At 37.5% G+C, this 24,489-nt stretch overlaps 2 protein-coding genes across 4 annotated transcripts in view; one reads left to right on the top strand and one right to left on the bottom strand.

Annotated features, from left to right (window-relative positions):
- Positions 1-24,489, bottom strand: part of LOC122565961 (phosphatase and actin regulator 4B) — a 395,355-nt gene that overhangs the window by 350,692 nt on the left and 20,174 nt on the right. The window contains exon 1 of one of the 3 annotated variants that reach the window (XM_043722571.1): positions 516-2,263. The exons of the other annotated variants lie outside the window; for them this stretch is intronic. Within the exon in view, the coding sequence (XP_043578506.1) occupies positions 516-549 (34 nt within the window). The 5' untranslated portion in view covers positions 550-2,263. Of the gene's footprint in view, positions 1-515; positions 2,264-24,489 lie in introns of those variants that run through there. 3 annotated transcript variants of the gene reach the window in all.
- Positions 11,200-14,371, top strand: LOC122565963. Its single transcript, XM_043722574.1, has 4 exons — positions 11,200-11,235; positions 11,976-12,177; positions 12,947-13,088; positions 13,479-14,371. The coding sequence occupies exons 1-4, from the start codon at positions 11,200-11,202 to the stop codon at positions 13,495-13,497; spliced, it is 399 nt and encodes a 132-aa protein (XP_043578509.1). The 3' UTR covers positions 13,498-14,371.

Raw genomic sequence — 24,489 nt, 5'->3', positions numbered from 1 at the left:
CTTTATATCGAATCTGCCGGTATCGAAAGCACGAAATCGACGACGCTGTATGATATTATGTAAAACGATACGTTCTTTTGTGGTAGCGCTTCTCGTACGATTCGCGGACAATCATTTACCAATAAATTGTTTGGAAGAGATCGTATCGTATATAAAGAAATAAATGTGGAAATATTGTTCACAAAATAAACGCGAATTGTCCAAATAACACGAGCAATACACGAACGATAGGAAATGGTAAATTTATTTTTATAAAAGTCTATGCAATATATATAAATGACACAATTAAAAGAAAGTATATTACTTAATGACAACAGATTATTCTCTCTAGTCACACTAGTACGTTCTTCACATTTAAGAAACTTTTAAAATTCCGTTTGCTTCATTTTCTACAGAATATCGCACGAGACAAGAACGAGCAATTCGATTGAAATCTCGTTAATTTCAATTTCATAATCAAGGAATACAATCTTGCTAACGAAACCTGATGAAAAACTTGATAAAAAGTGACATACCATCTTTAAAAGGCCCGAATCGCAACAAGCTCATCTCATCAAGCACCGGCGATGTTCCACGGTAGCGACAGTAGATCAACGAGTATCCAGAAACAATTCACCGGTATTCACCGGTACTGGAACAGGCTGGCGAAAACAAGGTTCATGATGACGCGACCGAACTGTATGCGGCGTCATGCGAAATAATAAGGCCGGGCCGAAAGGTTCCCCGTTAAGTCGTTCCTCATCGTCGCGATACCGTTCGTCACTTTCCACACGGAAGTTCTTTGTTCAATCAATGGCCCGTTTCACCGAGTCCTGTTGAATATTCACGAAACGATCCCACGAAGACTAGCAGCGGCATGGATTTGCATGCAGCGATTTTATTGCGCGTCGTGTACTCGCGAGCCGACGACAGGTCGACCTGGACTATCTCTAGAGCTGCGTTTCAAGCGATAAGGCCAAGAGAGAGGTAAGGACGTCTCGTGGAAGAAGATTTTATCGAAGGTCTCCGAGTCGATCGATGAACATACTCTTTCATCCAGCTCAGGTTCGAGAGCAACATCGAGACGCCTCTTCAGATTCTACGATTCGCCTGACTCATAGGACAAAGAGAAATCTTTTTCACGAGTCGCTGCGCCAGTAAACGACCGCCTGTCCTTTGTTTCCTCGCGTTCGATCGCCGTCTCGTGACAAACCACGCGGTTTCACACGTGAGCACTTTTAATCGCCAGACGTTCGATGGTCAGCTGAAATGGCCTGGAACCAGAGTTTCGGTGCAATCAATCTAGTTGTACCGCAGAGGTGACCAGTTGATCAGTGTTTCGCCTGTGTTGTCTCTGAGTTGCAGACTTCGTGAACTGGTTAATGAGCAGTCCACACGTGAAAAACACATTCGTTACCGCGATACGAGGGTAGGAACGGTATTGAAACAAGCTTCTTTAATCAACGATAGCTCGTACGAACTCAATTTAGAACGCGATTAGTAATTAATCAACCAACGACCACATTACGACCTCGGTGCGTGTCTACTTTCACACTGTCAGTCTATTACGCTATGAATGTTACCTTACACTATATAGGCTAGGAGAAATTGAAAGATTAGAACTTTTCTCTTATTGGTAGCAGATATGATTTCCCTGTTTGTTTTCCTCGACGATGCACTTGAACCGTATCGCGTGACGATACATCTTCCATCGATCCACGGAGTACAACTAATCCAATGTATTCAACTAACGCAGTCTAATATCGCAAATTGTCCACCGTGAGTGTAATCACACCTCGGAGACCGATGCTTCGCGTTACTACGTCAATTTAATGTACTTAGCAGTCTCTCGATTTAATCACTCCACGTTGATTATTCTACGTTTTCGACGGAACGACGCTACGTCTTTTAGACGGGGACAGTCGTCGCGCGTCGCTCTTTGTCTTATCTGTCTTTTAACGTTTACGTTCACTGTTTCGTATCACTGTGTGACAACACCAATCTTTCATATGGCCACGAATAAAAGCTTCGCGTGAAAGGAATCTTCGATAAATAATTCAATTAAAGAGATTCGACAAAACTTATCAAAAACGTCTAAACATACGTGACAGCGAAAAATATAGAAAAATGAAGATAGAAGTATACGAAGAGTGTGAAGGTTGACAAAGTCGATAAGCAATAGCGAACGATCCATTGACTACGATATCGAGAAGAGGCGTCGCGCCATTAACTAGCGTAACTCGTGGAAGAATGTCGAGTGGCAAAACCACGTACGGCCGTCTTCGTCAACGGTATCCGGTGCACTGGAGCTCGACCTGGTCGAGCTGTTTACATCGTGCAAGAACGTGGCCACCACACCTTGCCGGGCTTCCGTCACTTCAATTATACCAACACACCGGAGCCATCATGAACTATCCGCTTCACACAACGATAGGAAAGCACCTTTGTGGCCAACAGAGCGGCACTTGATTGGCAGTGAGCGCGCGACATGGTGTGTCGTGCTCGTACCAAGCTGAGAATAGACTGGTATCGATGCACAATCTATAGGGACTGAACTGACGCAAATAGGCTGTAGTACTTGCAGACTATCGCGGGGAGGAAGGTCATGGGATCTCGATCGTGCTGATCGATCCAACCGAGACATTTCATCGCGTGTCCATACGAATTTCATATCGTTTTCATGAGATTTCGTATTATTAACGAAATGGAAGGATTGCGTACACTGGTTCACGAAAATAGTCAGAGACTTACTATAGAACACGTTATGTGGAATATACAAGATGTCCCGCTGTTTAGTGTACGAACTTTGCCAGCGTATTGCGTAGGTAAAAATGAGACTAAAATTTCTATTAATCTTTATTAAGAAGTTCTAACGAAATATGAAACTTGTGTCTGACTCGATGTCGATGTGTTATTGAATTTATTGTAGGTCGAAATCCGTGACGATTTCGTCTAATTTCTTCACATACCAATATAATAGAGCTGTGCATAAAAACCGTAAACATATGTGAGTGTCTTATAGCAACATGTATCACGAACATTATCTTGTCTAATTTTGTATCAAACTAAAAGAAAGAGTATTGACATATATGTCTGACGCATTTCATGTTTTCGCTGTAACTTTCTAACGAAGCATTTATAGACTTTCCGCTACGTTATATTTTCATCATATTTTTAGTTACGGAACACGTTGGCAAAATATTTGTATGCTAAACTGCGAGACACTTTGTATATAAATGTATTAGGTGCGTTGAAGGGAACTTTCTGAAATTTTATTAGCGCTACAACGAGACTATGTTGATGACGAAGCTTTTACGAAGAATCACGTAATTTCTTAAAAGTGTGTAACTGTAGATCTGGAAAATTAAAACCACGATCATATTGGAAATGCTAAAGTTGCCACGAAGAAAAGAGGGCTTTAAGAGACTGCTTATTAGGCAAGATTCAATTGGTTCGTCAACGCCTGATCGCTGACTGTCCTAAAATACTTCTCTGCAACTTCTTCGCTACTATACCAGTTCAGAACATGTTTTCTTCTTTCACACGGGCTGATGCCAAATTAGAAATGACATATTTTATCTGTTACTTTAATACATGGAATTCAACATTGCCGTATTCGGTGTGTGTGTTTAATAATAATTCTGACTGGGACAACGTGCGAAAAATTAGTCGATTTACAACCGAAGAATTAAATTAAAAAGTGGAGGTTGAACTACCAACGATTGAACTAATAACTCGTAGGATCATTTGAAATTAACGGAATTGTTTATTATAACGACATTAACGAATTAAACCGATGACATAAATCTCACTATCGTAAACACAACAGATACCGCTTGTAACTCACTCTGTGTCAGAGGAAACCGATTCCTGTGGGTATTCTTAGGTTCAAATGTAATGCAATATTCTTTAAATGCACGGTGAATCGTGAAATTATGCAAATGCCATGCATGTTCCCCGTAACTGTTTCAGTAGTGCAAGTAACGCGCGATAATTGCGCATCTTAGCTGTTCGAATTAATTGCGACAAAAGCTCGGTGGTGCAGGAACTGTGGCACTTTCGAAATTAATTCATAATCGCATCGTGTCTAATAACGCTTTATCTTCCATACTAAACGCGTTGCATAGCTGAACACACCTGTAATACGTAATTACTAATCAATTTTAATGCGCGCCTCTTCCACCCGTAATACGACAGAGCCAAATAACAATAGAAACCAGTTCGTGTTTGAATTGATATAGAATATCGAATACGATTCCTCGATAATTATATATCTGGTGCAATCGATTTATATTAATTAATTGTTGGAATTTTACAAAAATAAGATATTGAAAAATATTAATCAATTAAGATGTCAAGTACATATGTGATATCAGAACATCGTTGATAAATAATGTTCGAAATAAACAAACACATCAACTCTCCTTAGCTACTACAATATTATAAATAGCTGAATGCCATCGTAGTTAGCGATAAACATGACAAATATTTCAATTAGAGCATTATGATCAGTTTTGCACACTTCTTACGCATATGAGTGACGAATACATTGGACCAATATGTTTGACGTGTTATACAAGCTTTACTTAAACGCGTAAATTTTATTTATGCGCAGACTTAAAACGCAAAACGTATTGCATCCTCGAACGAGGAAAAGTGAACGGACTTTCCTGTAAGAATGACCAGGATGTCTTTAAATGGTAATTCAAACAATCAAATTACCTTCTTACGAACAGAGCGAAGAAACAGGGAAATGTTCACTTAAAACGTTAATAGCCTCGATAAAATAGAACTTTATTTTTTATGTAAAATTGTGTCTTTACAATGTTTGGAAATTACTACTTAAAAGATAAGAATTTTATTGTTTCGGGTTTAGAATTTGCAAACTCTTCTTATTTATTTGAAAATTCTGACAAGGAAGACTAAATTATCGGAAGGAAAATCTGTGAGAAAAGATGTTGACTGGTTTTAAATTTTCCTTCGTTTATGATTCCACGAAAAACAAGACATTCTAGACTGATAAGATCCTAGTTACTAGAGGTTGAAAAACAAGGCTGTATGTGTCAGTTTCCTTGAGGCAATAGTGTTTGCAGTATTTCGTTGTGGCATATTTGCATGGATCATGCATCGCGTGCAAGATATGCAAAAGTGAGAATCCGACCAGAAAATCCACCTTTGCCCGCAAGTGTACGCAAACATCTTCCAGAGTCAAATTAGAATATTTCATCTGATTCAAGACAGAACTTCGAATTCTCCGTTGATTCTAGAAAATTAGTAGCTCTACCGATTAAAACGAAATACGAGGAAAATGTATGTAGAAAGATTTAAAGCGAAAAAATAACGGGGAAATTATGTCCACGTTGAAAACCAGACTTGAAACTAACTACACAAGATCCGCGAAGTCGATGAAAGGGTATTAGAGGTCAAAGCACTCGGAGACTCCTTCGAATCCCCGAAGTGATCAGAAAATCGTAGAGCAGCCTCTTTCACGAAACGTAATCGGACTCGAAGTCAAAGACGTACGAGTAAGAAGATATTCTTTTCTTTTGTAGAGCGAGTAAGAAGAGCGAAGAAAAGGGAAACTGCTATAGACTGTACGAGTAGGGGAAATTATCGAGGCGCTGACAATGGGCCAGTTTAGGGAGAATCGGGCTAGCATCTATAGCTGACAGACACGCGAGTGGATTTATCGTGCGACGCGATCTCTTCGTTTTTTTATTTTCCCTGAAACGCGCGTGATCGCGTTCCTCGATAATGATGTGCATGGATCCGCTTTTGAGTTAAGTATGAATACTCCAGGAATATGGAGACCTTTGTGCGCCATGCAACCGCTTCGTTCTATCGATCTCGCGAAGATTCATGAAGCTTTCGCGCATTATAAAGACAAGATATTACCATTTTCCATGACACTTTGATCTTTGTATCTATTATTTGTGTCTGTATCTCTTTTAACCTTTTCGCTTCGATGACCTGTGGGTACAAGCGGCTCTTATAGGCGACATCCACGAAATGACCTGTGCGCACTTCTGGCGCGCGCTTCCGTTCAGTGACAGTACTTCGGCGGACTGGACTGCCGAAGCGAAAGGATTAATAGCTCTCGTGAAATCTTCGAAATTAAGTTTTTAGGACTCTCTCACTTCTCTTTACTTATACAGCTCATATGATATATTGGTTTGGCAACTAAGTGATTGCGGATTTTGTCATTAGGCTTAGTTGCCCAATAATATAATAAAACCGTTCGCAGTAGTCCCGAAATGTTTCGAACAGCGACTACAATAACGACAAATACATCTAAGATGATGTGATTTTGTAACTTGAGTCTCAAGAAAGAGAATTTGCAATATGAATAATGGCAATTACTCGCGTCTCAATCCAATAAAAAAGAATAAATTTCAAATTAAATTATATTGTAACTTCTTGGAAGAAGAATCTAATCGGTATGGAAAAACAGCAATTACCTATACTAGTAGCAATTATTTACTCAATCCAAAACATAGTTTCACTGTTATACGTTTTGCAATGTTTGTTCATTTTATATCTTGTTGAATAAAGTTCGGTGATTATGTAGAGGTGAATTGAACGAAAATATATATAGGCAAGTCGAATTTGTAGAACGAGATACGAATGTGTGCCAAGGGCAATAATCTTTGCAATGTATCAGCCAACTATCCGGCACAATAGCGGCTCTCACGATGATTACGCTAGCCCAGCCCACGGACATCATTGGATCAAATAACACGTGTGTTCAGCACGACAACTGCCGCGTCGAGTAATTTCTGACGGCGACGTGGATCGACGGAAACTAAATACGCTACGTAATTCGGGATAATTACTGCACAATGCTTGCCGATGTTTCTGTACAGATACATAATGGATCCGTTGTTTCCCGGCCAATTATTTCGCTAACCGGGCTAATCGGATTACCAATAATTTTGGATGGTTTTTGTAGGTTGAGTAAACTGGGTGAACAACGTCGAATCTCTTTGAAATTTCAGGACAATTTGATCGCTTTGAAACATTTCGAATACGTTTCACGCATGTTCGACGAATATCTTAAAGATCTTTAGTTCCTCAACAATCGTTGTAATTTATTTACTTTAGAACTCTTTTTATCCGCCTTGTCTAGCTTTTTGAATTTTTTTGTACCTTTTTCGTACACTTTCTTAGATCTTCTTTGTATTTCTATTCACTTTTCGCTATTATTTTCTATGCTATACACCTATTTATTTTTTGTATTTATGTTTTTTATTCCTTTTCCTTGCGTTGGTTTTTTCAAAACCTGCGGTAGTTTTCCGATACCCCGTTTAAAAAATATTTTCGTTCGATGTAGGATACTACTTCACGAGAACTCGAATTGATTGGAACTATTGTTTTAACTATTTCAGCAAGGCTATCTTTCCTATCTTTTTTTTTTTTTTTTTTTGAAAAACTTCCATTGCTAACCAAAAAATTATCTGACGAAACAAAAATTGAATTTCTTAAGCGCGTTACACGTCATGAACATGAAAAGTAAATTTATTTACTTATAAATATGCATGTAAGTAGGTATATGTATAAAGATGATTTGATAAGAACCAGACTCCTTTAATTAAATTATTTTTGCATTATCTGCGATAAATTGTGCAAATTCTTACTCAAAATTCCACGCGATATTCTACTAGAAATATTTTTCCTAATTAATTTAATTACAAACTACTGCATTCAAAGCCTACTCGTCCAATTCCTCTTCAAATTATCTACATATTATAATATTCCACTCTACAGTCCATAAAAATACTATTAAATAGAGTTATTAATGCGCTTCCTTGCAAAACACTTCGGTTATTCAACGTACACTGCCGGTCATAAGTGTTAGGACATCTGCTTACTTTCAGAGGCTTTCATTCTCTAGGTATTTTGATATAAATCTATTATTTCATTCGCATTATACACGTCTTATAATTAGACTGCTGATATATATTTGTAGCCGCAATTTCATACTTTTATAAACTATAAATATTTTTGTACAACTAGGAAAACGCAATTCATACAGAGACTTAGATATTTGTTTCTCCCATTAAATATCATATTGAACGTTTCACTTTGAATATTTTATATGTTCTTACGCTTTACGAGCATTATGTACATTTTTACATTTTTTATACATACATAAATATTTGCAGTCTACGTAAGTTCCACGCAAAGTTTATGTGTAAAAGTTACAGTTTTACATAAACTTTCATGTAAAATACCAAATAAAGTTTTTACTACAAAAAATCAGAATCTTCTGAATGTAATCAACAGGTGTCTCAACATTTACAGTCGACAGTGTATAAGATATTATAGTATCTCAACTTTAACACTCACATTCCTTCCCAAATCTACTCAAACAATCTACACACCTAATCGCTCAATATTTCAGAAAGATACCACAAAAATACAAAAAAAAAGTCTATATAAAGCCTCTGAATTCACATCACTCTCCCTATTAACGGAAAATCGCTTGCACACAAAACACTCGAGGCGTTCCACGTCACCAGCACGTCGATTTTCACGGTGGAAAAATAAGAGAACCGGCGACGAACCTGACGAAACAACAAAGCACGCGCGAAACACGCGTCGTCGTTAGCGGCGGAAGCGCGCCAGCAGATCTTAACTATTCAATGAACGTTCGTCCATTCACCGTGTCGGCTCGTGACGCGATGTTTTCCGTTCTGCGCGAAACAATCGCGCGGGCGAAAAGCTCGCCTCGCGAGCCAAACCAACCACCGATGCACGAGCTTTCCATGCACGAGACAAAGCTGAGCTTGGTTCGTAACCACTTCTCCAGCTGCTCGTCGCCGGTAACCTAATAACGATAATCGATTAACGAAGCATCGCCACTCAACCATTCTGGGTAGCTTCGTGACTAGGGTTTACCTGTTTAGAGAGGCATCCAGTTTTTATGATATACCGATGAAACTCTTCAACGTGATATTACGTTATAGAAACATGGATCGTGCAGCTTCGTGTGCTTATACAGGATGTCACAAAATGTATGTTAATACCACTAGATATTTCTAGCGTAAAATCAATCGTTTGTAAGTCGAAGGATAAACTTCAGCCGGAATATTCGTATACGAACTGCTTTCGTTGCTTTAATGTCTAAAGTTACCTTTAAAAATATCCCCCCAACTCAAAAGAATATTTTTAGCTACTGCAATCCTGGACGTCGTATAGATGAATTTCCTCGACGAGGAGTAGCTCGATATTACAGGAAACTATGGTAATGTTAGGGTTTATGATAATTTCGGAATAAGGATTTCTATGATTAGAAAATTCCACAGTAAGCACTTCTATGCTGTACACCTTTACTTTCTTTGCTGAGTAGGTGCTTAAGCATTCGAACAATGTGATTTGAATACTTTTGTAGAAAGTTTTTGAAATTTTAGGAGGTTGTTGAAAGCTTTACAATTCCGGATTTAATCTCTTTTCGATACCCATCACGACTTTTGAAATATCCAATGGTCTGAAAAATCAAATCCTATCGATTGCTGCTTCTACATATCCCTAAACCTATTTGGTCATGGCGCGACGGAAAAGAATAGAATTACTGATATTCTTAGCTTTCCAAGACTCACAGTTTTTCAGATTAAATCTGCCGGTTTACTAGTTGACTTTCTAAATCAAATTTTGACGTACCGTCCAATGTTTGCAACGATGAATTCGTCTGATTTGTTCATCGATGAACAGCCCGGGTGTGTTTAAAACAAAGTTCAGTGCAGCTCAGACAGAATTAAAAGAGTATTATCACGATGATCGAAAGTTTTCGTTCAAAATAATAATCGAGTTTTCTGCAAGAAACTGCGTTATGTTCAATTTTCTTGTTGGCGCTAGCACTTCAATTAACTGGAGAGTTCCGTCAATCGGATAACCCGAACTTTCCATTGATCCTATTGTTCTTCCTGTGAAATTGCATTAGTAGTATAAAGTACGGACGCCGCAAAGCCCTAAGACCTTCTCAACAATTGTAATCGGATATGGGACTTAACAACAGCCGTGATGGCAACCTTTATTGAACAAGTATTTCGCAAGTTTCTATGGGGTTACTGGTACCAAGCCGTTGCCTTGGTGCGTTTAAACCGATGCAACGTCTAAGTTTCCTTTCAGATGGTGGTGTCGCGATAAATCGAATTTTCAACAACCGAATTATTCGAATTATTATTCGTAAGTAAGATATGCTCGTTGATCTTGAAAAAATCCGCATTAAAGAAACGTAAGTGGAACGATTAACAATTTGATGGATCAGATGATATTTCAATGCGATCGAAATGTGCAGAAAAATGTCTAACTATTAAATAAATATTTCATGAATACATTGATTAAATAGTATATTCATAATTTTGTAGTCTTCGGATCATTTTCGCTCCAATATGATCCTATTTTGACAGGAAAGTCTTCCAGTTTTAAAGAAAAAAGATAGAGGTAGATACATATAAATATTATAACAATTTAAATTCGTGAAGATCAATGATTAAAATGAAAAATTAAATCAAACAGAATCTATGCTTTCATATATCACGAGCGTATGTATTAAATCGTTAGCGCGCGAAATTTCTCGTTTCGATTCTTTGCCAGAGGTTCATTTTTCTCAGATTTTCGAATATTTTTTAATGAAAAGATTGCTTGCATAAAGAATAATAAAAAATTAGAAAACTACGGGATAGTTAAAAAATTTGAAAATTAATTCCAATTAAGCTTAATATTCTATTTAAAAAATACCTGTATAATTACGATTGGTGAAGTAGTTGCTTCGTAGATTTTACTTCCAGATACGTAGTTTATGTCTTTGGATACATTCGAACATCTAAAAACAAGTGTTGTTTTACAAATAGATACCACGATTTGCTAATTTCGCCCATGAATTCGTGTAACTTGCTGATAATTACCGAAACTAATTACATGTGGCCGTTATCAGGAAGGCACGTCGAGGAGAGGGTTTAGTTATCGGTCGGACGAGCGTACATGATAATGGAGTGCGTGTGCCTAAGTAGAAAATTACACTAATTTGGTAACGATAGTGGTAACTAATGAGATTTGGCATTAATTCACGGAACGATACTAAACAACCGACTTGTATCGAGATAAGATATTTAACCATTAATTTGGACGATATGATAAGAGTTTATTAACTACCGATTACGTTAACCTGTTAATAATTCGCGGAATAATCACGAGAATTGAAAATGTCGGTTATATTGTATGTATGTATATGCATACGAAGAATGCGTTCCGTGTGCGAGTACTGTCAACTTTGAACGTAACTACGTGTTTCATTATCGCCTCTATATTTTATGTTTCGCATACTTTGAATTTTCTAAATGGTTCAAATTTGTCTTTATCCTTCTTCCAATACGGTGAAATTATTTCTCCATACAATAGATATTTCTTAATATAAAATTATCTTAGAAATTGTTTTATAAACGATAAGAGTCGTATGATTTTCAAGATTCTACGCAGCCTTCATATTTTAATCCCAAGAAAATATATCTTCAAGCACACATACTAAGAGAAGATTATTCTTCGATAATGATATCAAATTATAATATCAATCATAAAATTTCAATACCAGGTACATTATTGATCCTCTAAATTGCCCGATATGTAATATACCCGAATAAACAAATGTAGAAAATTACCAAACAACAAATGTAAATTATTAGCAGAATTTTTTTCTGTTGAAAGGAGCACAATGACTTCATCCTTTTCTTTCTCGAAACGACGCTTCGTTCATCGAACTATTTTTCGACGAAACACAATACCCTGAAATGTAAGCGAACAATAAGTAAACACACTTGTGAAACGTTTTACACGTTTCATCCAGAAATCTCAACTGTTTCCATATAAACGCGCAACGAAGAACGAATCAACAGCTTCCACGCCGCCCGTTCGAGATTGCTCTTTTCATTAGCAGTATTCGTCATCCTCGATGCGTTTTCGAATGCGAATTAACAACTTCTTTGTTACGGAACAAACAGATCACTGTGTCATGGTGCATGAGATTCTCAGTGGTATATAAGAGCGGATCAGACCATCGCGAATCAGACAAAGACTCGACTCCGATTTCGTCTGAGCTTGTTCTTCAAACCAGTAACATGAAGAAAGCTGTGCTACTTTTCTGGATCATCTGTTTGGCGATTGTAATCGTCAACGCGAGACCGTTTCCTCAACAAGAAAGTTGTAAGTTCAAGCTGAAACTGTAATGATTAATTATTTATTATTTATATATCGTTGAATATTAAATGAAATTCTGGCGCATGGCTGACTGAAAATTGTAACAGTGTAGTTTCGATTGCTCCAAAATTTTAAGGATTTGCAATTAATCGCGTACTTCAAGACCTGAACATGTCATTTCTTTAGTTCCATAATCGAAAAGTGCTCGTAGAAAACACTGTAAATGCCACAATTGAAAAATTTCGATTCTTTATAAGAGAAATGGGAATACCGCAGTATGGAATTTCAGTGGAATTTCCTTTTCTAAATAGTTATTAATAATGCTAGAATATGGTGTCACAACCTCGCCTCTATAGACAAAAATATAAGCAATCACAAAAATTAATTCACTGTTTCTCGGCTGTTGTCTGTGTCATCTGTCTAAATCAATGGAATATTAAGTTTTCTTTATAGCTAAATGTTGGCGAATGCAGGATTTTCTACAGATACGCTTCTTCTTTTCGTGATTTTGGACTACATTAACGTATAAGCTTTCTTCTTCCCCTGAAAAACCTGTTTCTTGGCGCTTGCTGTGTTCGCTACGTTATTCAAGTTATTTAGACTATAAACTTATTTTCTCCCGCGATACGTTTTCATAAACTAAAAGCACGTAGTGAAGTTTTTGATAACAAATAAACGTAAAACATCGTTTTATGGAAAATAACAGTGAATGCTTGTAAACAGTGTGAAATAATGGTAAAATGTTAGTAATTTAATTTCTCGCTTCGACGTGCAGATGATGACGAAGTGCTTGTACCGAAAGATACCATACGTTATCCAAACACATTTTGGTTGGGCAGGCCCTTTTATGACCAAGACGATTACTATGGTGGTAATACCGATAGGAAACCATCTACTCTATCGTATGCCAATGTGGGGTAAGTCGACAAGATTTTATTGTTAATTAAGGACTGCAGTAGAAACTACATTGATCGACTGTAAAAATTGAAAAATATAGAAAAGCGACGATATTAGGAACGTTATTGAAAAAGGAAAAATTAGAAACATCGAACAAATAAATCGTAATCAATTATTCCTTTTCCCGGAAATCGATCAAGTTATATTTATACGAGTTTAATTAAGTTTATTTATTATGCAACTGCGTTTGATTGACAATTAATGTTTTTTTTTTTTGGCGAACGTATATGAAACGTTAATCACGATACGATATACCTGTACATATGTTATTTAATTTTATAGAAAAAATAATAGAACACCGTAGTATAACGTATATGTAATATTTTTAATTAAAATGTTTCTGGTTGCAGAGCTGGATGGGGCCGCTAAAAATCTTCCGATCGATTCGATCGCTTCTTCGAATCAGTTGTAATCGCCGCGTGATAACGTAGAATGCATCATAAATTTATATTAATTTTCACGTTAAATTAATATCATAATTCGTAAATTATCGAGCTATCATCGTGAACGACGAAACTGTCACCGCAAATTAATAATAAGTCACTAATACGTACAGATAGTCTTGTTTAACAGAATTTTGTATTTTCGTATTGACCAATTAACATTTAATCGTCCAATTAATATTTCTCGCGCATCACGTGCTTCTGAATTGTACGTGAAATAATACCAAACAAAACCGACATGAATCACTCTTTCGTAAATTAAACTACATTCGATGTTCAAGATTGATGGAAACCCATATAGTCCTTGGTTGGAAGATACGCAAAGCAATCGATCAAACCGACGCAAGGATCGTCGATCGCTAAATAGCAGGCAAATATTTACAAACGCTGGGCGACTGACAGCGATTCTATATAAGACATCGAACGTACTCCGAAATATCGGTAGATTTATTTAGCGACGGCAGAGGATACAATGAACAATCCAATTTTAATCCCACCGCTGCTAATTTTGTCGTCGAAACTATGCGTGGAATCTGTGATTCTCGGAGTTCTTATATCCAGCGATTATTATTTGTTTCGTAATACTAACAACATAGTGTTAAGTGTTTAAGTTAATAAAATTGTTATATTTACGATACAAGGACGTTTAAAAAAATGTTTATAATTTAATATACGAAGAGCGCGTGAGAAGAACACGACTAGTCTATTTCTGTTAATTTCTTGATTTCGAACGACTCCTTAGGTTTATAAGTGTATGTTTGCAAATTATTGAAAATAAATCGATCGCTACAGAATGGAACAGAACCATGTCTAACAATTACTCGAAACATTAACCCTAAGGGAAGTTTATTAAAACTCTCACGGTTTTTATCAATCGTAACCATAAAAGTCTTAAAACGCCTCTGTATAAGTCATTATAACAGGAAAAAAAAATCCCGAAAGGACGTACCGTGATAAAATACACTACGCAAAAGTCACAGAGATGATAATCCAGTACGTAAAAAGCTACCCTAAAGGTACTTTAGAGTCTAGAGTATCCTTAAAACTCATTTCGAGAAGGAGAGGCGATAAAAAGGTTAAGGCCCGTCTCTAAGACTCCAAGTGGAGCGTAGTAGAGAAAAATTCCTCTCGATAATTCCAGAGCTCCTGAAATCCTGGTACAGTGGCCTGATGTATCGTTTCTATGCTTCATGGAACAAGCTGCACAAAAGAAGGGGCGATTACGTCGATTACCACGATTATGGCGACCCTATTCCGAATTCTTTGCCCGGCTCTCTGCATCTTACGTATGAGAGAGACTCGTTCCATGCTCAGGGGAATCGGAACCGAGTGGTGCAGAATTATGGCGACAGGTTTTCGCTGTTGGATTCAGACTGCAAGAGGAAACCCTCCGGGAATTTGCAGAGCTGGAAAATTCAGGAGACGAACGTGAAGCGACATTCGATAAAGGAAATTGACATCTTCTGAATTCGAGAATCATTGATGTCTATTTGAATAGTAGCAATTTAGATGATAGTAAATGATAGTAGGTTTTATTGTCATATTCCTCGGATTTCAGGGCTCCTGATTTTTTTTCTACAGAATTAGTTGAATTCCACAGACAACATGATCAAAGAAGCAATGTTCTAACGATATGAGTAATTTCTATAAATAATTTCTCTTAGTTTCGTACATTTCCGACGAAACAAACCATAAAACCATGTAACTATAATTTAGGCTAACTTTCTTTCAAATTTTTTAACTTTGCGGAATACATAGTGATCCTAAACTTTCGGTACTTTGATACTACATAGCTATACGTGGATCGTGTTACTTTATACTAATGTGCTTGGAAACGTGTTTTGTTAAGAAACTGAGGAAAGCAAGAATTTATTTAAAATATGTTTTAGTCGTAGCTGCCTTTAATGATGGAATATGATATTTATTCAAGCATAACATATTGTATAATAGTTCATTAGTAAACAGATTATTGATTCCATCAACTGAACAATGCTCATCATTATCGACGGTTCTCCGGCAATATTCATGAATTTGCCTCGAGTGAATTAATTAGTGATCAACGTCGTTTGAGAGGCTGGAATATTGAATTCATCTTGTCCAAGCGTAGTACAGGCTATCGCATTATTACGTTTATTATTATTCCTACTTATTACGTACGTGTAACTTCGTAAGTGTAAGAGTACTTTTCAATCAAGCGTACAATTTTTTTTATTAAAATACAATTACTAATATGTATTATAAAAATATAAATAAAACTTTCGTCCTGCAAGAACATCATCATGGACCCAATCAAAACTCATACGAATTCAAATTACACTTTGGAAACATTCCTCGTTATCTTTTTTAAACCGAAAATACATGTTAAAACCAGATCAACCATTCGTAATCACCTTCTAAAAACAACAACGCGTCTTCATAAATTCCAATATCAATTATTTCACTATTCACCTTTACAACCTGCAGTTACAAGCTGCAGTTCAACTGTGAAGGAAAACCGTTTCTGTTTCTCGGAGAAACGAGATTCGCGCGACAGTTGTGTGGAACGCGAGCCACAGACCAGACGCATAAACAAGCAGTGATAGTTGAAGGTTTAATGAAACCGAGCAGCCCTTTTAATCGGGCGCGCAGTAATTTCCAAGGAGGAAATCTTAACGAGCCTTTTGTCTGGTTAGTAAGGTAGATAGGCAAAGGAAAAGGAGAAGGAAGAGCAGGCAGGTTCTCAAGGGGCTCGTAGCTCGACGCCAGGTGAACCAGCTCGGGTCTCGCAGGTCCCGCAACTCGTCGACTCGGTAACGCACGCTCAAACGGCCGCTTCTCGTGAATATTTAACAGGTTGCTAAGAGGATGAGCTTTCTTGAAGAGGCTCGTCCATAAACGTGGAAACGGGATGCTGCGTAAACGAACGGCCCGGCCGCTTTTCCCTTTTAATCCCTTGCTCCTCATTCACGACACTGTGAGATTATAACTTCAGCCTCGACACGCGCGACCAGTTTTTGTCTCTTTCTTTCCTTTGCTCTTCGTTTCCTGGATCTGTTTCTCCGAGCGTCGAGAGTGTCACACTTTTCATAGTGTCGCACTCTCGTTCTCGTTTCGACAGAAACAACGCGCGCCGCGTTGCTTTCGCTGCGATTCCAAACATTTGTGTCGATTCTTCCCTCGTATCATTAACGATTCGCTAACAGAGAATATATAGAAATATCTTTTCCTTTCTTTTTCTTATCGAGGAAAACGTGAGCTTTTATGTAATGCTCTTTGTACGTCGTTCTCTCGGTTTCAATTTGTACGTTGCGGACATAGGCGACTGTCACGGTTTGAGTTAGATATGGGTTACGCCACATAATTTTGGAATATTTAGTTCGAATTTGTTACGAACGTGACATCTTTACTTTGACCCACTTTCGGATATAAAATAAGAATTGGATAACCTAAATCTAATTCAAACTGATACGGTTACCTGCGACCCAAAAATGCCAATTTATAGTAAAGGAATCTATATCACTGGATAGACGACAGATAAATAAAAGGATCGATTTAAGAGCTATTATCTTATTAGAGATCATTGCGGTCGAAAGTTGAAACAATTTATTCTATTTGACGTTTTATATTTACTCTGGTCATCCGTTCCTTCTCATATAGCGTTCGTTTGTGTTCGCGTGAATTTTAAAACGTTCCCCTCGATCGCTTAATTAAATATGCACGTCAAATATTTGTATCTGTTGCGTTTTATAGTTACTCAGTAAACAGCCAGCATTCTCACAAAGGTATCGTGTCTTTATTCTCATTTTGCAGCGTTTCGCTAATATCACTCATAAAGTAAATACGTTGTACAGGAAAAAGGAGCAGGATGAAAATTAATAATGGAACACTCGGATGTGGGAACGCCATTTTCACGTCAATTTAATGGAAACTAATGTTTTACATTCTTTCGCGCGATGCGGATAATTCGTCAAATTCACACTTTTGTTTGCGCTTCGGAGAGTCAGCTTTTTTTTGACGGCCAGAACGCTTTTTCATTTCCATTTTAATTTCAGCGAATAAAACTTTACGCTTTTTAATCTCATCTGTGAACGGAATTAGATACACATTGTACAAACTTTTTAATAAAGGCTGTATTGCACTTATACAGTTACTTTTTATAAAAAAAAAAGAAGTGCATGTTATATAAATAGAATAAACTAAATAAATAAAAATAAAATAAATAGAATAAATTATAGAAAGGATATTATTATTTAGAAAATGATCTATAGGATGGTAATTATTAATGACCCACAACAAGAATCATTGATCCTATAATTTATATAACGCGTGTAAATGTAATGAGCAATATGTTTGTATCCAACACAAAACGTGATCAACATTTATAGCACGATTAAGCAAGGCAAATTTGCTCAAAAATTAAGCTGTTGTGTTGCTCGATACTGAATAATGAATATTCATCGACAATAAAACACGAGATATCTCATGATCCACCTGCAAGCAATAAGGTAGAAACACGAGATATCTCGTGATTTCTATGTAACGTGTTAACCATTCAACAAACGAGGGATTGGCGCCAGACATTGTTCTTCGCCCATTTTCAATCATTTGGATTTCAATATTTTCTGCCAACTTTTCCATTCTGTTCGATAATTACCTTTAATTTCATGTTCTAGACAAGGAAAAACAAAATCGTAGATTCCATTATCAATTCAAATGTAAACCATCAGTATCCAAACTGAGTAAATCCATTTTCTGAAAATTTGTAAATCTTAGTCAGTGTTCATTTTTCTTTTTTTTTTTTTTTTTTAGGTATCATAAGATTTAGTTGATTATTTTGTTTCTCGGCTGATTCAAACATACTTCAAAGTCATACTTCCGGAATATTTACTAATTAATTAAAATTACATTATAAGATCTCTCATTAAGTCAAACTGTACGCAATAAAAATACAAATTTGGAGAAAATAAATGCAGGGCTAGAATTTCGTTCGATTTGTCAACTAACCAATTTTTGCCACGGAAACGATAACTTCCAACGATAATAACTCGTTATGATTTATTTCTTTTTCTAAGAAAAAAAAATTATTAGCGTGTTTTATATTTTTACAACGAAATAAAAACACGATATATAGGACATCGTAGCGTCGCTCATGAAGGAAGACAAATGTATAGCAGCGAACCGCCTAATGCAACAACTCGACGATCCAGCAAAACCCTTCAATGTGTGTTTTGAATATTCAACGCACGGCTCGCGTACTGATTAAATGCAAATCGGATTAGTCCTCCCTTCGGTTAGCCTCGCCGCCTCGACACGAACCTGCTAATTTGCCGCTGCATCCGATGATGTGGAACCCCTAGCTTAGGATTCGTTTCGTTTCTTGTTAACATCAGTAAGAAAATCAGCTTGTGAAGATGTTTTGTTTTGTGATTCAAGGTGAAATAAGATTAGTTATTGACTTCAATTTCCCATGGTGAATTATTCTATAAAAACTGGAAAAAGAAAGAAGTGGCACCTTGATACTTCTGCTTACGACACGTAAGAGCAGGTTGAAGCGACCAGTACGTGTAAGCACGTGAAACACGCGAGCATCGCCGATCGGTTCACTCCTCCGTGGTTTTCTTAAGAAGCTTTTCTACAGATTTACAGAACATTATTTGTAGATAGTGTCTTTTGTTTATATTTCAACGACAGGCGAGAGAGACAAATTTATAAATTCTTGGAAGAAATTAAATTGTTGAACAAAATAGTGGACCGCCTTGCAATCGGAAAATAATTACGAAAAACACTAAAAAGGTATAATGTTACGTCGCGTGGGACATCTGCACGCCATCCCTCGCTACCTGGCAGCCAACGGCCAACCTACAGTCTTCCCGATTCTCAATGGACCCACGGACCCACCATAAGACGCTAACTTTCAGCTTCATTGTTTCCACACATGCTTGCCAGTCAAATTGCATGTCTGGAGAATTCTCTAATTCTAGAAGTATTTTCAGTTTATGGCTGGGTCTTGGAAAAGTCCTTGAGTTTATTAGGCGCTCTTAAGAATCACGGAGAAAGCGGACAGTCACCAGATGGGAAAAGCTAACACATGTCCATCGGAAAAGGCTGTTTTTTCGTCAGGAACAAAGTCCACCCCCGCTCTACGTTGGTGGGAGACTTCTGCATATCCTGTTCATCAGAATGGGTCATAACCAATCGGCATCGCGGATCGTTACCCTCACATCCTGGACGAAAAGTGTGAACAACGAATCCGCGTTCATCGGTCAAAGGGTACACCCACACCAAGCTTTCCTCCGAGACACCTTAAGGGCAGTTCTACACTCTCGGTCAAGTCCAACTCTCGAGCAAGTGCTCAAGCAGTCATCAACAGTTCTACTCTCTCGATCAAGTCTTCAAGTCGTCAATAAGTATTCGGTCGATCTTCCGCGAATAGAGTCTGTCGATATCATCATACGAAACGACACGCAAAGAGTCTTACGTCGTACTAACTCGTCGTTGTACGGTCAAACATTCGCTATTGTATAACACCGAAGTTGTTGGATCGATTAAATATATAGTAACCTGTTAATCGCAGCGTTATTTCAATTAATCACCCTTATTATCCCACAAGAAATAAGGGATCGTACGATTCGTGGCGTCGATTAGTCAATCGTAACGGGAACTTACGACTCTCGTTGGCGCGCTTCTTCGAGATCGCGTCTCCCCGCGAACGTGCGAAAATTCATATAATGAACTCCTAAAAGTAGCTGTTTGAATATATGCAAACAGATTTGTGTTGAAATGATGGGTTTGAGGAGGACTTGAACGTTTAAAGATTGAAATAAAATTGAGTGCTTAACGAATAAACTTAAGAAAATACGAGAAAGCCGTGATGTACATCTGAAAGAAATTGTGGACGTTTAAGGTGCAAAAATATTTGTACGTTTTTGAATAATAAATTTAAGATAAATCTGAACGTTAACGGGCGAACATAAAATTTAACGCTCAGCAAATAATCTCGAGGAAACACGAAAAAGCCGTAATGAACACCTGAAAGGAATGATGATCGTTAGTGGAGGTGCGTTTGAAGTCACCGTATCGCAACGAGGCGTCAAACGTAAATCAACGTTTCACGGTCGCCGATTCCAGAGTCCGGTTTAATGAAATTCTCCAGAGAACACGTTCCCATAATGTTGAACGCGTGTCACGTCCCGCGGATGCGAGCTAAATTTCTCGTCCGCACGGAAGGAAGACGAAACCCTCGTGTGCTCGCGAAATAACACGGACGCCCATCATGAAAATTAAGTCGTTGGCTCGATAAGGCGTCCGCAGTTTCCCTACGTTTCCAATCCGAGGACGAACGACTTTCAATTGGGGCGACTACGTAACTTTCGTCCCGACGAAAAAACGTGCTTCACCTTCGTCGACTGATCGAACGAACAGCTAATTGCTTTTTTTCGTCAAATCCACGGATAACGTAGCGCCCCTTCGTTTAATCAGTTAATTACAAAAAATCCTACCCTGAGCAGACGTCACGAAAATTTCGAAATATTAAAAAAGTTTCACGCGAACGAGTCTCCTCGAAGATTAAACATCAGCTACGACTTCCGGGATTTTCAGAGTTCAATGAATGAGCCTGTTCGATTCAATTCGAGACACGTGTGGAATACGTGCTCGCCTTTGTACTATGAAACGATTATGATGGAGTGACTATTAAGGTATTCCGACGATGAATGTGAGTGGTAGAATCGATAAGTCGTTCAATGATAGTGGCTTGCAGCATATGCATCGCCAAATCGGTTAACTCGACAAAGTAAAAAGTAGGAAACACTGATGGAATTATAATACAAGATAAATATGAATCAAGTTCTTTGGCATTAAAATTTTAAAAAATTTCAGAAAGTTAGGAGTTGAAGTTCGACTTGTGAATTGCTGGTACGAAAATCGCGGGGGACAAAGCACGGTTTCGTGAAATTCTTTATATTAATATCGTTTTACGAATAGAAAGAAATATTTCAGTACAAAATAGCTAAAGAATGGAGGACGGAATTATGCAGAGGAATGAGATTCGGATCTTACTCCATCTCTGGATGCTTCGACAGGAAAAATCGTCCATTGCTATGGTCAGACGAATGGAAGATTAAGACGAAAAGAGGATTCGTTCATATTCCACGGATTCATCTTTTAACTCTTAAATCCTTTTTCGTCACGCGGGAAATCAAAGTCTGCATCAAACTCGTAATAAAAGCTCGGACGTCGGTGGAAGTTCGCGTGAGGCGAGGGTCGTTGAATCGATAAGTGTCTACCCCGATAGAAAATAACCAGGTTCGACGGAAACAAAGGAACGGTGTTCGCGACGTTCCGTGAAAACGCGTGACGCGCACCGAAGCGGCCACGGCTCGCGCAATTAAACTTCCAATGTCGTTTGCGGCAATCCGACGCGTTTAACCGGTCACTTCGATTCGAAATTACGATGGGAATTCGAAGGCAGATTTACCGCGACGGATTTAGCCCGAGGAATACTAATCGAATGGCGTATGATGGACTGACGTTATTCTGTCGTAATTTCTAATACGTGCTTCGTCATTCTGCAAATCTATCGCGATGATCAATGAAAGAAATCGTACGAGTTTTGCGATATAGATACTAGATGCTCTTCGTTGTGTTGTTGTGAGATTTTGTTGTCTTCGGAATCACACTCCGACGTGTTAAATATTTTATATCAGAACTGTGTATAATTAATTCTCTTAATTAATGATCAAACTCCATCGAATAAATTTTTAACACATATTATTAATTATTAGGACACTTACTAATCTCGTAAAAAAAGAAAATGTGCTGATTTATTATATTTAGATTATCAGGGAAACATCACGGAAGAAGTTTAGAAATTTAGAGAAAATAATGAATTAACAAATTATATATTTCTGCCGTGGTTCATCGAGTCAGATTTAATTAGAAGATTTTAGGCATCGAACACGTCCTATTGAGTGTAAATCAATTGGAATCGAATTCCAGAGCATCGATTTATAGAAAAGTTAATTCCCTTATCTTACGGTAATTCCTCGAATCGATTTCTGTGCTTCTATCTTATCAAATACAGTACTCAAGAACTATTCCGTCATGCACTTTAACTTGATCGAAGTCCAGCAATTTCTAATGCTATTAACTTCACGTTTAATGTTTTTCCTATCCTTATGTATTTATTTCTTTCATTTAACAAAAACTATCTGACATCTTTCCATCTTTCCAGATATGTTCAAATACTCAAAGAAGCCTGCGCTCTTTGCCTTTCAAGTAAAGTTATAATTATATAATACATTACGATATATACAGGCTGTTACAAAATAATAACTAAACAGCTTGGATCAAATAAAGAGAAACAAAGGTGACACGCAGCAACAAAGAAATATAATTTCAACTAAGAAGAGTAGCGTTATTACATTTCCCTTGCAATTCTCCCCTATAATCTGACCCATGGCACGATTAACAAGGCATTCTGCGCTCATTAAGGTCCATTATTTCTGTTAATACGAGTCAGAATGACGTTAAATCGGCGCAGACGATGATTGATGGCCAGGACAACGATAAACCGACGAACAGCCACGTTATTCTCGATCCACTTCCTGCGATAGAAGGGAAGGAAACGCGAGTTTACTCGGAAACTTGTCTCGTGTAGCTGCCAACAACGAAACGACGCGGAAAACAATGCAAATTGCTTTTCTTTTCGATCTGGCCGCGTTTGACGCGCGATTTATCGACTATTCGAATGTGGAACGTCGCAGGATCGCATCTGCAACTTTTCTCATGCTATCCACACGCCGATTCCGGCCGCGATAAATCAAGCTTCTTTCGCGGGACTTCTCAACGTCATTCAGTGTCGACGAGTAATAAGTAACACGTCGAACATCATACAAGAAACTTGCCATGCTTCGATAAGGGCCTGCCCAACCAACAGCTTTGCCATCTTGATATATCGCCTTTGTTCGAAATTTTTCACGCGATGTTAGAACTCCTTGGAGGTCTGTGCTGGATATGTTTCATCATGACATACTGTGCTTTTGCTTTTCTTTTTATCTTCCTTTAATTTCTTTTTTTTTAGAAGAAGAAGAAGAAGAAGGAAGATGAGAGATGGAGAAGGTTAACTCATTAACACATACGCTATTGATTGCATATGAATTATTCAGTTCAGGGAAATTGTATTGATCCATCCTATTTTAAAGATAGAATAAATTATGATTAAAATACGTAGCCATGGAGGTGATCATTTTGAAAAAAATAAATAGAACGACACTTAATTCCCAGCCCGTTCCCAGTCTGCCAAGTATCGAAACATTGAAATGAGACTAATACAAAATGGGTTAATGATATTCGATGACGTATGAATAGTAAGTGAATTATGCAATTTTTGAAATCTCAAAATGATCTGACAATATTTCAAAGTGCAATGTCAGGAAAAGGATTTTATCTTCGGACGTGAAAGTTTCTACAAATGGTAGAAAACGAAGCATTCGTTAACAAACAAAACATTTACGCTTGACTCGTTACGTTACTCTTAATTTCATTGCAAATAGTGATATCTGTACGTGTTTTAAAACTTAATACTTATTTCCTCTCGTATTTGCGGCTGCTATCTCCTTGCAATTTAACGGGTAATTGGGTAGAAGCCTAATCTTACCAATTAATTTATATATTACGATTTTCCTTTAAAATCATTATTATCCACTATGACTAAGTTACGATTATAGCTGGGAGTTTAACATAAAAACAATTCCATCTAGAGAGATTTTTTGTAGTTTATTTATCCTCGATATTCGGGTCAATATCTTACGATTAATTAAAAATAATATTATTACGTTCGATGAGCATCGGATACGAATAAATTGAATCAAACAGCGGAAAACTAATTTTTATTTGTCAACTTTCTCCAGTTGACGATTGAGCTTGTAAGAATTACAAT

The sequence above is a fragment of the Bombus pyrosoma genome, linkage group LG3 (assembly GCF_014825855.1).
Source record: "Bombus pyrosoma isolate SC7728 linkage group LG3, ASM1482585v1, whole genome shotgun sequence".
Classification (NCBI taxonomy): Eukaryota; Metazoa; Arthropoda; class Insecta; order Hymenoptera; family Apidae; genus Bombus; species Bombus pyrosoma.
This window is presented reverse-complemented; position numbering and strand designations above follow the sequence as displayed.